Below are 16,324 nucleotides of genomic sequence, written 5' to 3' on the forward strand. Positions count from 1 at the left end.
AAAAAACAAAAACTGTTATAAGTGAATGATTTGTCAAGATCTCTTTTTTTTTTTTTTGGTTGGTAGACTTTTTGTTGTTTGCTTATCAATGTATTGTATGGTAAAAGCAACACATGTTAAGACTGTATCATTATATATGTTAGACCAAAAATACACTGCAGTGTAGAACTCAAGTATTATTTTGAACCTGTTCTTTTTCTCATTATCACCCAATGTAACAATGATTATCATATCCCATGTAAAAATTATGAAAATGCATTTTCTGTGTTATTTTATTTTATTTTTTAAAGTTTATTTATTTTGAGAGAGAGAGAAACAGTGGGGGAAGGACAGAGAGGAGGGGAACAGAGGATCTGATGAGGGTTCTGTGCTAACAGCAGATGTAGGGCTTGAACCCACAAACCATGAGATCATGACCTGAGCCTAAGTTGGATGCTTAACTGACTGAGCCACCCAGGCACCCCTGTGTTGTTTATTTTATAGAATAAATGGAAGAAGGTGCTGCTAACGTAAAGCAAAGAGTGATTCTTCCTTAGTGTTTTTATGATAATGTATTCATTTTTAATTGAAAGAAATATCCTTTTTTATTAAAATAATTTTTAATGTTTATTTATTTTTGAGAGACAGAGACAGAGCATGAGTAGGGGAGGGAAGAGAGAGAGAGGGAGACACAAAATATGAAGCAGTCTCCAGGCTCTGAGCTGTCAGCACAGAGCCTGACACGGGACTCGAACCCAGGAACCGCGAGATCATGACCTGAGCCGAAAGTCAAATGCTTAACCTACTGAGCCACCCAGGCACCCCAAAAGAAATATTCTTTAACCAATAAATATTTGTTTACATATTACATATGTATGTATTTTTGGCAATAACCTGGGGCTCAGAAGGGAATTAATTAAGCGGGAGACCCTTCTACCTTGTTGGAATATGCATTAGGGCTATCTTTTCCTTTTTTTTCTTTTTAAGTTTATTTTGCAGAGGGAGAGAGAGTGTGTGTGTTCATAGGGAAGGGGCAGAGAGAGAGAGAGAATCCCGTGGGATTTGAACTCATGAGTGGGGCTTGAATTCATGAACTGAGATCATGACCTGAGCTGAAGTTGGACACTTAACTGAGCCACCCAGATGCCTCTTTTCTTTCTTTCTTTCTTTCTTTCTTTCTTTCTTTCTTTCTTTCTTTCTTTCTTTCTTTCTTTCTTTCTTTCTTTCTTAAGTTTATTTATTTATTTTGAGAGAGAAAGAGGGGAGGGGCAGAGAGAGGAGAGAGAATCCCCACCAGACTTCACACTGTCACTGAGGAGCCCAATGCAGGGCTTGAACTCAGGAACTAGGAGATCACGACCTGAGCCAAAATCAAGGGTCATACACTTAACTGACTGAGTTACCCATGTGCCCCAGGGCTATGTTTTCAAAAGGATGGAATGTGTATCACAAATGATAACATCGACTGAGGCCCAGTGTGGAGAAAAAAGGTGCTTTCATGGGGTATTTGTGGAAACAAAGACTCTTTGGAAAGCAATCTGGCAATAGTTTAAAACAAAGATACCGTTTGAATAAACAGTCCTACTTTGGGGATATTTAACCCAGAAAAATAAAAATACTCATAAAAATATACATGTACGAGGTTGTTAGTTGTAACACTCAATTGTTCCTTGAGGGAAGAAAAAGTAGGAAAAAGAAAAGAGAAATGTTATCAGAGAGGAGTGATAGAAAAACTATGGAAAAACCATTCCATGGAAAATTATGCAAAACTAAAAAGAATGAGTTAGGCCTATTTCAGCTGATTTAGAGATTTCCAATGTACTATTAAGTGGGATAAGATGTAAAGAAGTGTCTGTAGCATGACTCTAGTTTTCTATAAGCCACTTCATATATGTTGTATGTATATTTACACATATACATTTATAGAAGAATTAGAGGAAAGTAAAAATAAAGCCTTAATGTGTATGTATTAGATTTTGATCAAGTGAATAATTTAAAAAGTAAGAATAGGGGCGCCTGGGTGGCTCAGTTGGTTGAGCATCTGACTTCGGCTCAGGTCATGATCTCACAGCTCGTGGGTTTGAGGCCTGCATAGGACTCTGTGCTGACAGCTCAGAGCCTGGAGCCTGCTTCAGATTCTGTGTCTCCCTCTCTCTCTCTCTTTCTGCCCCTCCCCCACTGGTGCGTTCTCTCTTGCGCGTGCTCTCTCTCTCTCAAAAATAAACATTAAAAAAATTTAAAAAAAGTAAGAATTTAGAAATTTCAGAATCTGAAGTTAAAAGAGGACTTCCCAGAATAAATTGGGTTGAATAAAGCCAATGAGAGTCTTTGAGACACACAGAAGGGGATCTAAAGTTTTCTTATCTAAACTGTTAAGTGTTTTCACCAGTTTTTTAGAATTTAGGAATTGAAGATGATAGCCTTTATCTTTAGTATATTAGTATTTGAAATAAACTGTATAAAGTTTTCATTAAAAAAAAAAAAAGTGACTGGCACCTGGCTGGCTCAGTTGGTTAAGCATTTACTTTGGCTCGGGTGATGATCTCATGGTTGGTGACTTCAAGCCCCACGTCAGGCTCTGTGCTGACAGCTCAGAGCCTGAAGCCTGCTTCAGATTCTGTGTCTCCCTCTCTCTCTGCCCCTCCCCTGCTCACACTCTGTCTCTCTGTCTCAAAAATAAATAAACATAAAAAAAAAAGTGTTAGGCATTAATGGCATACTAGCACCATAATGAGACTTTATCCTTGAGTCTGATACAAGGATTGAAAAGTAATTGAAAAGATGAGAAAATTAGTGTTATTAAATGTCATGTTATGTTCTCCTACCAATCATATTTTTAATTGCCTACCATGTGCCAGGCTAGGCATTGTGCTAGGTTCTACCTTTATAGAGTTGAGATAGAGGAGTTCAGTGAAAGTAACTCATTCTGGGTGGGTCTGAGACAGTAGCAAAACCCACACATTTAAAAACACAAAACAAAACAAACTTCAGAAGGTGACAAGTCTAATAAAACAAACAGAATGATGGAAAAGGCCATCACTTTTCAAGAAAGTGGTCAGTAAAGACCCCTGAGAAGGTGGGACTAGAGATGAGACTATAAAGTGGGTAGAGAATTCCAGAGGGCTCACATGTGTAAAGGCCTAGATGTGGATAAGGGCTTGGTATGTTTGACAAACAGAAAGGAGGCCAGTGTGTCCGAAGCATCAGTAAGTGAGGGAGTGAATGGCCAGTGAGAGATGAGACTGAAGGAGAGCCATATCAAGCAGGGCCTTGTTTGTAGGCCGCAGGGAAGAGTTTGGATTTTTTCAAAGATTGTTGTGGAGACCACCAAAGGTGTTTCACCTTGGAAGTGGAATAATTGACATTAAAAAAATTTTTAATGTTTGTTTATTTTGGGGAGAGAGAGAAGGAGAGGGAGGAAGAAAGAAAATGAGCTGGGAAGAGGCAGAGAGAGTGAGAGACAGAGGATCCCAAGCAGGCTGTGTGCCAAAAGCAGAGAGCCTGATGTGGGACCTGAACTCACAAACCCAACTGTGAGATCATGACCTGAGCCACCCAGCCGCCTCTCAATTTACATTAAAAAAAATTTTTTTTAATGTTTATTCATTTTTGAGAGAGAGCGTGCGAGCGGGGGAGGAGGAGGAGAGAGAGGGAGACACAGAATCCAAAGCAGGCTCCAGGCTTCGAGCTGTCAGCACAGAGCCTGATGTAGGGTTCGAACCCATGAACTGTGAGATTATGACCTGAGCCAAAGTCGGACGCCCAACCGACTGAGCCATCTAGGCGCCCCTCAATTTACATTTTAAATAGATCATATTGAAATAGATCATATTGAAATGTAAACTTTCGGGGCACCTGAGTAGCTCAGCTGGTTAAACGTCTGATTCTTGATTTCAGCTCAGGTCATGATCTCACAGTCTTGAGTTCAAGCCCCATTCTCAGGCTCTGTGCTGTGCCGAACCTGCTTGAGATGGTCTCCTTTCTCTGTCTCTCTCCTTCTCCCCTGCTCACGCATGCACTCTCTCTCAAAATAAAAAAATAAACTTAAAAAAAAAAGTAAACTTCCTTACATGTTTCTATGCTTTCTTATGGATGACTGCTTTAATTAGACTGTGATTCTCCCAATTTAATTTCTTTCTGTCCATAGGGTTCTTAGAACATCTTGAGTGGGGCCTCAGCTGACTCTTTTTCATCCAGGAGGCAGCAGAGTGTAGCTTGAGCCTGCAAGAGCTTTGTAGTCTGATCTGGATTTGAGTCCTTACTGGATGCCTTTTTGCTCTAGGACCTTAGGTATTTATACCAGTAAGTTTCCTTACCTAAGAAGGGATTATTACACCTAGCACATAAGGATGTTATAACAATTAAATGAGGTAATTTGTAAATGATGCCTGACACATGGAGCTTAGTTCCTTGGTCCCTTTTTTTCCTTCTAAGATGGGATGAGGACTTTTCTTTCGTGAATAAGATCTGAGTCCCTTATCTTTCCCAGGTAACTGTGCTGGACCTATAAAGTGACTAAAATATTAATATGTGTTTATGATTATGTACATATAATCAGCTAATTACTCATATTGTTGAGACATATACCTGAAGATATTTACAAATCTCCACATTCAGAAATAAGAATAAGAAGTAATTTCTTTCAAGTTTGTAGGTTCTGAGAAGGGGTATAGCCATGGTCGAAGATAGACTGTGGATGATATGTGGATAACAGTTTTCTTTGGAACCTTCAACTGCTCAATCTGGATCAGAGAAGGACTAATAGTCCAACTGTAAGCTCTGAAATACCAAGACACAGATCTGAAAGAAAGACTTATAATTCATTTTTTATGTGTATAACTCAAAAAAAAAAAAATCATTTCCCTCTTCTGTCCAGCTCTCTTTTACTTAATAATACTGAAGTTTCTAAAGCATCATTCACCGAAATCAGTTCTGTGGCCACTATTGGGCTTTTAGAACTGTGCTCTTGCTTACTTACTGAGTCACTATTATGTCTCAGGCACTATTTTAAGGATTTTATATAAATCATTATAGTCAGTCCTCAAAACAACTCTAAAAGGTAGGAACCATTAACATTCTCACTTTACACTTGATCTTAGCCAAAAAGGCCGAGAAGCGATTAACATTCTCATTTTATAGGTGAAGAAACTGAGCCCTAGAAAGGTTAGATAACTTGCTCAAGGTTATACAGTAAATAGAAGAGACTTGCTTTATATGTTTGAATGCAACTTGCCTTTCTAAGTTAATTTTGTTTGGGAGATACAGGTATGTTAGTATATATAGAATCACCTCATTATTTTTCTGTATCCTTTTAAAAAACCTTTTTAATTATGGAAAAATTTAAGCCTATATAAAGTTAGAGAAGATAGTATAATGAATTACCATATATCCGTCACTCAGCTTCATCAGCTCTTTTGGCTAATCTTGCTTCCTCGATATTACAGCTGCACTGGATTATTTTGAAGCAATTCCCAGACATTGTATCACTGCATATATGAATACTTTAGTATCTTGAAAAGCTACTGAATGATGACTTGATACTTGACGACTCTGAAAACCATCAAATCATAATTTGATTATTTCATGTAAAAATATTCCTTAATAATGTGGATTTCCATTCAGTGTTGAAATTTCCCTGATGGTTTCATTTTTTTGAGTTGCTTTATTAAAATCATGATCCAAGACGTGTTCATACATTACATTTGGTTGCCCTTTCTCTTAAATCTTCTAATATTTTCCACTCCTTACCAGGAAAAAGGTCCTTCTTTCTCTGTGACAAAATTCTTGGTATTTAATTAAGGCTTACCAACCTTAAAGCATTTTGTCCCCCTAGGAGCTGCACCTTGATTATCAAAGACATGATTTGCCCAGGCTTATAAATATATATGCTCCTTGTATGTTCCCATGGTTACTTAGACCAAGAGATTGAAGTATTTATTTTAAGAACAATGTGAATTAATTATTCAACTTAATCTGCCCTGAGAATCACTCTAGTTTCAGTTATTGAGTTCTCTGGGGTCATTATTTTATTTCCAAGGTTTTTGGAAACTTTGAGGGGAAAATTGTTTTGGTATACGTAGTTTACTATGGTAGCTTCAGTTGATTTCAGTGATTAATAAAGAGCTTATACCTCTCTGCTCTGTTAGGAATTACATTGTTTAGTCGCTGACAATAGGATTTGATATAATGGAAGGTAAAAATACATATATTAAAGCAAAAAGAAAAATAAGCACATAATATTTCATGGAGGCAAACTGAGTTAGAAAGGCAGACTTCTGAGAACCTTTTTTGCAAAATCCAATAGAAGGTTTTGTTTCTAGTGTATCCGAAATACGTGCCTGAGAGTGCTAGTTAAAATTAGATGTATAAAATTGCCTTTTCCTAATGCGTGTGTAGTTGATTTTAGTAAATATCGGAAAAAATTTGCATCACTAATTAAAATCTTTAAAAAAGTGGCCATGTGTGTTAGAATTATTTTTTCTTATTAGAATATTAATTTATAATAGATAAATTCCACATTGTACTATTGTAACAGGGTTTGTTGTGGTCTGCTCATTATGCAGAGTGCTTGTGTAGTGAAAGGGCATACGTTCCTGGTTCCTGACTAAATTTGGTTTCTGTTAGGAGTAAGAGCCATGTAAGTGAAGGACAGCAAGAGGATTAGCTTCAGAAGCTCAGCTCTTCCATTGTTCCTGTAATTCACTTTTCTGTATGGGAAATGCTTTACATGATCTCTGTAGTTACTGAACTTTGTGGCATTGTCATGTGAGAGTTACTGAAATTGGAAGGATGTTAAGATCTGAAAATGTCAGTTCATCTCAGTTGGAACAAAGTCTTGGAGCAGCAGTCTGTTTTGACTCCTATTACAGCCACATGTTGGATGAGCAGAGATGAAGCTGGCTAGACCAGTTAGGACTGATTTGGTAAACCCAACAACAGTGGGAGCCAACCCCAAGGAAACCTTGGTTTGGAGAAAGATGAGGAGGTAGAACATTAACTCCTTCATGTTTGGGCAAAAGCAGAATAATTAAATAAGCAAGGAGGGAAATTTGGATCCTTTGCTTTTCTGTGTTTCTAAGCATTTTAGAGTAACTACAGTATTTCATTATGTGTTATTAGTTTTACAATTTCCAAGAACTTTGGTGTTCAGGATCTCATTTTTTCCTTATGTCAGGACCATTAATGTTTCTGTATCTTCTTATTAGAGAAGAGACTCAGAGAAGACTCAAGAAATCGCAACTAGTTAATGGCACAGGGATTAGAATTTGTTTTTAGACCCTGGTTTCAGTGTCCAGCATGCCACCGTCTCTGAGTTATTTGGGGTAGGAACTATGTTTTTGTGATCTTGCATCCCTGGTATCAGGCATAATGTCCAGCACACGGCTGGTACTTAATAAATGTTTTTAAGTGAAAGCAAAATTACCTGGAAGATTTGATAATAGCAGATTTTTGGCTTAAAAAGTAATGCTTCTAAATATATTACTTGGTTTTGGTGTGCATACTTAAAAAGAAAATCCTTGATCTTGATACACTGTGTACTTTTTAAAAAGTAACCAGCCTTCTAGTTACAGGAGATCAGAATTTTTCTTTATAACCTCTGGAAAATCTTCTGGACATATAAAATATCAAAAGATCTGTTTTTGAACTTAAATCATTTAAACAGGTAATTTGTATCATTTAGACTATTTGGTTTTTTTACTCATTAGTGTCATTAAATTTTAAGTTAACCTTCTTTTTCCCCCTTGTACTCGATAGAAATCTAGGGTTGTGTGAAAACTCTTTGTAAAGTCTGCTTTACAAGTAACCTGCTATATGGGTTAAAGTTTGGCAAATTGTAAAGGAATTACTACTCTCCAACTTACTCCAGTCAAGTGAGACCTTAATATGTTGATCTGTTGGCTGGATAGGCAAAACATTTGGAGATAACATGATCTCATTTGGAGCTAGAGGTAGTTCTGTGTAAGTGCAATAGTGTAATTATATATATCTGTATGTGAAACCCTGCCATCTTTTATCAGCAACCAATGTATAAAGATTCTGATCTTTCGTCGAGATCCATTTCATTTCTCAAGCTTCATAATGTCAAGACTTTTTCAAGCACATGTGAACTATACTCAATGTAAACTTAAATATTTCTGGAAATGTCAAAGCTATGTGTACTTTTACATTCAAATACTTGAGTTGGATTTGGAAAGTTTCGTCAAGAAAATAAATCACCTATTTTTGTTTGGATACGGTCAGCTACTTCTTGTCAATGTCTTTCATGTGTCCTTGACTTCCTGCCCAAGAGAGATTTACAACTGCTTAAGAGACATCTTTGAAATGGCAAATGATTAACTCTAAAGTTATTTGGAGTATGGATATAATATTTGGTTAATTTCATTTAAAGTCATTTTTGTTTCTCCTTTGAAATGACAGGAACAAAATGGAAATATTATGAAACTATTAAGTTGACATATTAGGTTTTTAGAATAATTTAGCATGGGAGACCCAAAACTTTGTTTTAATTTTCTTTTTATTCTTTTTAGTATAAACATGCAAGTCATTTTGGTTAGCAGAAGGAGAAGGTCTCAATATGGCCACCTAATCTTTTCTGATTTCTAGCCTTCTGTGTTACTGTAGGCCGTGTTTACTTCGTTTAAAACATTATTGTCCAGCAATTAAAATAAGCACTGAAAGTAATGAAACTATTTAAATGAGTCATTCTTATTTTAAAATATACTTTTTGTTTAAATAAATCACCTGTTTTTGAGGTATCTGCTTTGCTTTGTTAACATAATACCTACAGTGTTTTAGCATCTTGACTGACTGTGGGTAGATTCTAGTTTCTGTTCTACACTCCCTCTTCTGTCTGTTCAGGCAACAGACTCACTGACATTGCCAAGTAATTGTCTGTAATTTAATGAGTTAATTAGTTAACTGTCTCCTGGAGAAGTCAAGTACTGACTCCTTATGGATGAGAAGACGTTTTTTTCCCCTCTGAGCTATATGCTTTATCTTTCAGTTAAAATCAAGTTAAAATAGAGTAGGAGAGTTGGGGAAAACATTAGCAAAATACCTCAGGGTAATTGATTCTTTGGCATCATTTATAACCCCAGATACTGGCAAAGCCTGTTCCAGTACTTGTCAACAAAAGCATCTGTTTTCCTTGTTGGCTGCTGTGCTAGTGGTTTGTGCTAAGGCTATTTCCTGATAGTTTTAAAGTCAAGATTGTTGTGAAATCCTGGTGATTCTGTAGGTACAGTTTACTCTCTCTCTCTCTCTCTGTGTGTGTGTGTGTGTGTGTGTGTGTGTGTTCTGTGTGTATAGTGGTGGTAGTCCTGGCAGTCAAATTCAGGTATTAGTATTAGATATTAGGCACCTATGTGGCAAAAATAAATGGAGAATTGCTGCATTTTGTTAATACTAACTGAAATGTTTTCATATTCTCTCTTTTGAGAATTGACATCTGATTACAGAAAGCAAGCAGCAAACAGTTGTGAAGAGAACAAAGATCTCCATAACCCATCTCTAGTGTTTTTTTTTAATTTTGCATTTTGTGTTTTGCTCTTCCTTCTTTTAAATTTCTCATAAGAGGCCAGGATTTTTTGACAAAAGAGGTGAGCATTCTTATAGTTCTTTATGTATGATATGCATATGTGTGTGTGTGTGTGTGTGTGTGTGTGTATAGCTGAATTGCTTTTCAACAAGACTGAAATTGAAAAAGTAAGATCTACAGAACAATGTTAATTAATAATTATGTTATCATTTGTGTAAAAAAGAGAAATGGGTAAGAGTATTTATGCACATTTGCATGTGTATACATTAGCATGTATATGCATATATTTCATATATGTATAATCATTTATGCATAAAACATCTCTGGAAGGACAGACAAGAAATTGATTGCTTCTGGGGCGCTTGGGTGGCTCAGTTGGTTGAGAGTTTGACTTTGGCTCACGTCATGATCTCCCTGCTATCAGCACAGAGCAGAGCCTGCTTCAGATCCTCTGTCCCCCTTACTCTGCCCCTCCCCAACTTGGGTGCGCTTACGCTCTCTCTCAAAAATAAAAAAAAAAATCCAGAAATTGATTGCCTTTGGAGGGAGACAGAGAATCTTAAGTCAGGACCCTGACTAGGGCTCAATTCCACGACTCTGGGATCATGACCTGGGCCGAAACCAAGAGTCAGGCACTCCACGGACTGAACCACCCAAGTGCCCCTGAATTTTTAAAAAAATGTTTATCTATTTTGAAAGAGAGAGACAGCAGGGAAGGGGCAGAGAGGGAGAGATAGAGAATCCTAAGCAGGCTCCACACTGTCAGTGCAGAGCCCAGCACAGGGGCTGAACTCACAAACCATAAGATGATGACGTGAGCCGAAACGAAGAGTCAGATGTTTAACTGACTGAGCTACATACCTAGGTGCCCCAATGTACTTTTTGAATTTTGAATGGTATGACTGTAACACTATTAAAATCATCTTTAAAAAGTCATTAGCAAGGGGTGAAAGTACCCATTGTTTTTTCATTTGCACTCCCACCACCTTGGTTCAGGTCTCATCTTCTTTCACCTGGATCTTCAGTAGCTGACACTTGGTCTCCCTGCCCCCAGTCATTTTCTGTCTTCTCCAAATCATCTTTTACATTGCCACAAGAGAGAGCACAGGTCAGATCATGTCTCTGTCATCCTCTAAAACTTTTAGTGGCATCCCATTACCCACAGAATGGAGTTGAGACTGTTCAACTTAGCATTCAAAGTCTTCCATCATTTGATCTCAAACTGCCTTTGTCTTTTCCATTTCAACTTCTACATCTTTGCTTTGTTGTTGTTGTTGTTTTTGTTTTTTAGTTTATTTATTTTTAGAGAGAGCATGAGCAGAGGAGGGGCAGAGAGAGAGGGAGAGAGAGAATCCCAGGCAGGCTCTGTGTTGTCAGCAAGGAGCCCGATGCTGGGCTCAGTCTCATGAACCACGGGATTATGACCTGAGCAGAAATCGATTGGGATGCGTAACTGACTGAGCCACCCAGGCGCCCCTGCTTCATATCTTTGTATGCCCTCTCTTTATTAACATTTGTGTCTCCAACTAGTTCTCTCCCTCCAAAAAAGAGAGAATAATTTATTTTAACATCTCTGTATTCACATTTTTTAAAAACCTTGTAGACCCTTTCTGTCTGTTGCAGTTAAAATCAAATTTTACTTTCAAGGCCTATTCTGAACATACTCTCTCTTTCCTACTGCAGCCCCATTCCACCTGTCCTTAGAACGAGCCACTCCTTTTTGGATCCTATAGTACATTTCTCATACCATTGTTTGGCACTCATAATCTAGTGAGTTTTTGACTTGTCAGTGGCTTTAAATTCTATTTTTAGACTTCCTTGTGTTGATTCCTCTTTCCAGTTGCAGTAGTCTTCCTGCCATTGTGCCTTTCCCCACTCCTGCCTGTTCTTAACTCTGTGGTTTTCTGATCTTGGTAAAACATGTAAGATTATGAAGGACATTGAGGAACACAGAATAGAAGCAGTAGTCGACAATAATTGGTAGAATCCATTCAGTATTAGTATTAATACCATACAGTTTATTTTTTCTTTATCCTATATTTGCATACTTATTGTTTTGAAATGTCAAAGATCATTTAGTCTTAATTTTATAGATGTGTGATATATGTAGAAGCCTGGGAGGAGAATGGAGTTGTTGAGCCAGGACTTAAACTTAGGACCATTTCAGCAATGACTTTTATGGAATGTAAAGTGAACATAACTTTATCTTGGGGTGATATTTGTTAGGTGCTTTTGGGTAGTACAAGTTAGTAAAAATATGTCTACCTGTGTGCAGGCTGATCAAGCATTTGCTATGATAGCCTCTGTGGGGTTTTCTAGAATATGACAGAGGAAACATTTTTTATTTAATTCTCCTCTTGTTGAAAGAGCTGGTTGCTTGGTTTAGTCAGATTCACAAATGAGAACATTTGAAATGCTTAACCAAAAAGCAAACCAACAGTCCTTTTCTGTGATCCTTCCCATCCTTGTCTTATTTCCTAGAAGCAACCACTTCTTTTTTTTTTTATGAATATAATTTATTGTCAAATTGGCTTACATACAACACCCAGTGCTCATCCCAACAAGTGCCCTCCTCAATGCCCATCATCTACTTTCACCTCTCCCCCACCCTCCCATCCACCCTCAGTTTGTTCTCTGTGTTTGTGTCTCTTGTGGTTCTCCTCCCTCCCTCTCTGTTTGTAACTATTTTTTTCCCATTCCCTTCCCCCATGGTCTTCTGTTAAGTTTTTCAAGATCCACATATGAGTGAAAACATATGATATCTGTCTTTCTCTGACTGACTGAATTTCACTCAGCATAATACCTTCCAGTTCTACCCACGTTGCTGCAAATAGTACGATTTCATTCTTTCTCATCGCCAAGTAGTAGTCTATTGTATATATAAACCACATCTTCTTTATCCATTCATCAGTTGACGGACAATTAGGCTCTTTCCATAATTTGGCTATTGTTGAAAGCGCTGCTATAAACATTGGGGTACACATGCCCCTATGCATTAGCACTCCTGTATCCCTTGGGTAAATTCCTAGTAGTGCTATTGCTGGGTCATAGGGTAGTTCTATTTTTAATTTTTTGAGGAACCTCCGCACTGTTTTCCAGAGCGGCTGTACCAGTTTGCATTCCCACCACCAGTGCAAGAGGATTCCCGTTTCTCCACATCCTTGCCAGCATCGGTAGTTTCCTGAGTTTTTCATTTTAGCCACTCTGACTGGTGTGAGGTGGTATCTCAGTGTGGTTTTGATTTGTATTTCTCTGATGATGAGTGACGTTGAGCATCTTTTCATGTGTTTGTTGGCCATCTGGATGTCTTCTTTGGAATAGTGTCTATTCATCTCTTCTGCCCATTTCTTCACTGGATTATTTGTCTTTTGGGTATTGAGTTTGATAAGTTCTTTATAGATTTTGGATACTAGCCCTTTATCTGATACAGAAGCAACCACTTCTAACTCTTAACTATTTATTTGGTATTTCCCTTCATATTTCTATACTGCTATTTCTAGATATTATTGACTTTCTATGAGAGTAGTTGAGGACTTCCTTACACTACTTCCTCCTCCATTCTTCTTCCTCCATTCCTCTCAGTATGTTTATCATTGTTATTAAATTAATATCTGGTATCTATATTATTATGACCGTGAATACTATTTATTTGAGCCAAGTCATGTATTTCCTGTTTTTATACAACAAAAATGCTTTTTCGTAATTTACTTTCTGATAGAGTTAAAAATTATCTAAATTTTCATTTACTTAGCAACTTGTGTACCTCATACAAATTCATTAATTTAACAAATATTTACTGAGTGCTGGGGTACCTGGGTGGCTCAGTCGGTTAAGCATCTGACTCTTGATTTCGGCTCAGGTCATGAGGTCAAGCCATGGCTTGGGCTCCGTGCTGTGTGGGGAGCCTGCTTGGGATTCTCTCTTTCCTCTCTCTGCCTCTCTCTCTCTGTCTCTCTTTTTCTCTCTCTCTCTCTCAAAAGAAAAAAAAAAAAGGTTTGCCAAGTGCCTACTGTGTGCCAAGCATTATTCTTGGTGTTTGGGATACATCAGTGAACAAACTAGACAAAGATTCCTTCCTTTGTTGGGAGATAGACAGTAAACATAATAAAGAAGTAAAATACATAGTGTGTTAGAAAGTGATAGCTGCCGAGGGGGGAAAAGGCAATGTAAGGGGGATTGGGAATATAGGTGCAGGCATGGGTTATAATACTAAATAGGGTGATAAGAATAGATCTCATTGAGAAGGTGACATTTGAACAAAGGTTCATACTCCTCCCCATGTTATTTTTCATTTAGCCAAATGCCTTGGATAACCTGACATTCCGTTTTTCCCAGTGGCTTTCCTTCCTGGAGCCCTTCGTTTGCTCCCTGCCAGGACTATGTACTCTAGAGGCCTGCAGCACAATTGTTGTCTTGGGATTTCTCTTGGCCACTTTTCTGGATTGGGTCATCTGATTTTTGTATCCCACTTGGTTCATGCCTTCATTTTGTTGGAGCAGATTCTCCTATAGCTTCCTGAGGAGGCACATGGCAGGAGAAAAAAGTATTGAGAACATGGATATCTCAAAGTACTTTTAACCTACCCTTATAATTGATTCAAAGTTTGGCTCAGTTTAGAATTCTAGGCTGCAAATCATTTATCTTAGAATTTTCAAGGCCTTACTGCATTGTCTTCAAGCTTCAGTGTTTCTGTTGAGGAAGCATTGGTGCCCGTGATTCATAATTCTGTATAAGTGATCTTTTTTTCTCTCTGAAAACTTGTAGGATTTTCTCTTTATACTGGTGTTCTGTAATTTTATGATGATGGGCCATGGCCTGGTGTAAGTTTTTGTTTGTTTTACTGTGTTGTGCTTGGCACTTAGCCCTTGTATTCTTCAATTCTGGGAAATTTTCTGATGTTACTACTTTGATAGTTGACTGAAGTAGCTAAATTGATCAGCTGCAACCCGAAGAGGAGAGCTTTGGTTGTGTTTGATCATGCCATAGTGCGTAAAACCCTTAAAATAGTGAGGCCTTTGACAGGCAGATTCTACTATTTTATTTTTAAAAATTAATGACCTAAAAGCAGAATACTTTTGTTTCTTTTCTCCAGCTACTGGAACGTAGAACAAATACCTGTGATGGAAGGTCTTGTGTGTTTGTCATGCTTTTCTCATTCGTTTTATTTTTAAGGTTTGGCAGCCTGTGTTCTCCTGCTGCTCCCCACTCTTGTAGGTGGGAAGCCTCTGGGAGTCTACACGTGTCACCTTCTCACTCTCAGGTCTTAGTCACCTTGGCTGCCCTTTCACCTTTCTTCATCTTTCTCATATTTCGTCTCTTACGTATTATATGTTTAGTTGAAATAAAAGTCACATGAGACAAAATTCTCCATTTTAACCATTTAAGAGTACACTGCAGTGTTTTTTTTTTAGTATATTTACAGTGTGCCGCCATTGCCACCATCTAATTCCAGGACATGGTCGCTGCCCCCAAGAAAAACCCCATATACGTTAAAGCAATTACTCTCATTTGCCCTCCTCCCAGTTCCTGGCACCTGTGCCTCTGCTGTTTGTCACTGTGGGTTTGCCTCTTGTGGACATTTCATGTAAATGCGGTCATAGGATCTGTGGCCTCTTGCCTTTGGCTTCTTTAACTTGTAATGTTTTCAAGGTTCATCCATGTTGTGGCATGTGTCAGTACTTTGCCAGTGTTCTTAAATCTGGCTCTGAGTGTTTGTTTTTCACTGTCCAGAGGGAAATGCACTATCCTGCATTTATTATCTTTATTTTGACTTTGATACTGTCCTTTATATACCTTTTCACAAAATTTTTTTGGCTACAGTATGATGTTGAATAATTTTAATTTTAAGTATGCATTATTTATTTTTTAGTATGCCAGTACTGAGGTTGATGGAGAGCATTACATGACCCCAGAAGACTTTGTCCAGCGCTATCTTGGACTGTATAATGATCCCAATAGTAATCCGAAGGTCGTGCAGCTCTTGGCAGGAGTAGCCGATCAAACCAAGGATGGGTAAGAACCTTTATACATTTTTTGAAAATGAATGTTCTGCAATATCTTACTAAAAAATAGGAACACCCTAAGTTTACCTATGACCACCTGGAATTTTAATATTAATAAACCATATCTTTTCTTAGAAGTTTATAAGAAGTATTACTTGCTGCCATTATCAAGGATTGGGCAAAACTAGCATTTATTTCTTGTTTTTTTTTTGGAAAGTAAACTATATATGGAGAACCATATTTTGTATTGAATAATCTGAACAGAATGGTTTTCTTTCATTCATTCAACAAACATTGAGTACCTACTATGTTTTCTAATGTTCTAAGGACTGGAATTACATCAGCGAGTAAAGTGATAAATGCAAAAGCAATACAAAAATTTAAAAGTAAATTATAGCATGTTAGGTTAGAAGTGCTATGAAGAAGAATGAATCAGGGAAGAACTTAGTAGTATTTATTAATTTATCTGTCTACTCATTTATTTGACAAACATTTATTGAACAACTACCATTAGCCAGGCACGGTTGGGCCTTAGTAATACAAACATAAATAAAATGGGGTTCTATAAGGGAAGGGAAGCAAAAATAATATAAAAACAGGGAGGGGGACAAAACATAAGAGACTCTTAAATATGGAGAACAAACAGAGGGTTACTAGAGGGGTTGTGAGAGGGGGTATGGGCTAAATGGGTAAGGGGCATTAAGGAATCTGTCCCTGAAATCATTGTTATACTATATGCTAACTAACTTGGATACAAATTAAAAAAATAAATTAAAAAAAATGGGGTTCTTGGCCTTAAGAAGAA

General features: G+C 37.5%; 1 protein-coding gene across 4 annotated transcripts in view; it reads left to right on the top strand.

Moving 5' to 3' along the window:
* The window catches only part of SLC25A12 (solute carrier family 25 member 12), a 206,594-nt gene that overhangs the window by 109,806 nt on the left and 80,464 nt on the right, over positions 1 to 16,324 (top strand). For all 4 annotated transcript variants that reach the window (XM_019459542.2, XM_019459557.2, XM_019459549.1 and 1 more), the window contains exon 3: positions 15,387 to 15,529. In XM_019459542.2, coding sequence (XP_019315087.2) covers positions 15,387 to 15,529 — 143 coding nt within the window. The remainder of the gene's footprint in view (positions 1 to 15,386; positions 15,530 to 16,324) is intronic.

The sequence above is a fragment of the Panthera pardus genome, unplaced genomic scaffold (genome assembly GCF_024362965.1).
Source record: "Panthera pardus isolate Hobbes unplaced genomic scaffold, ASM2436296v1 HiC_scaffold_10, whole genome shotgun sequence".
Lineage (NCBI taxonomy): Eukaryota > Metazoa > Chordata > Mammalia > Carnivora > Felidae > Panthera > Panthera pardus.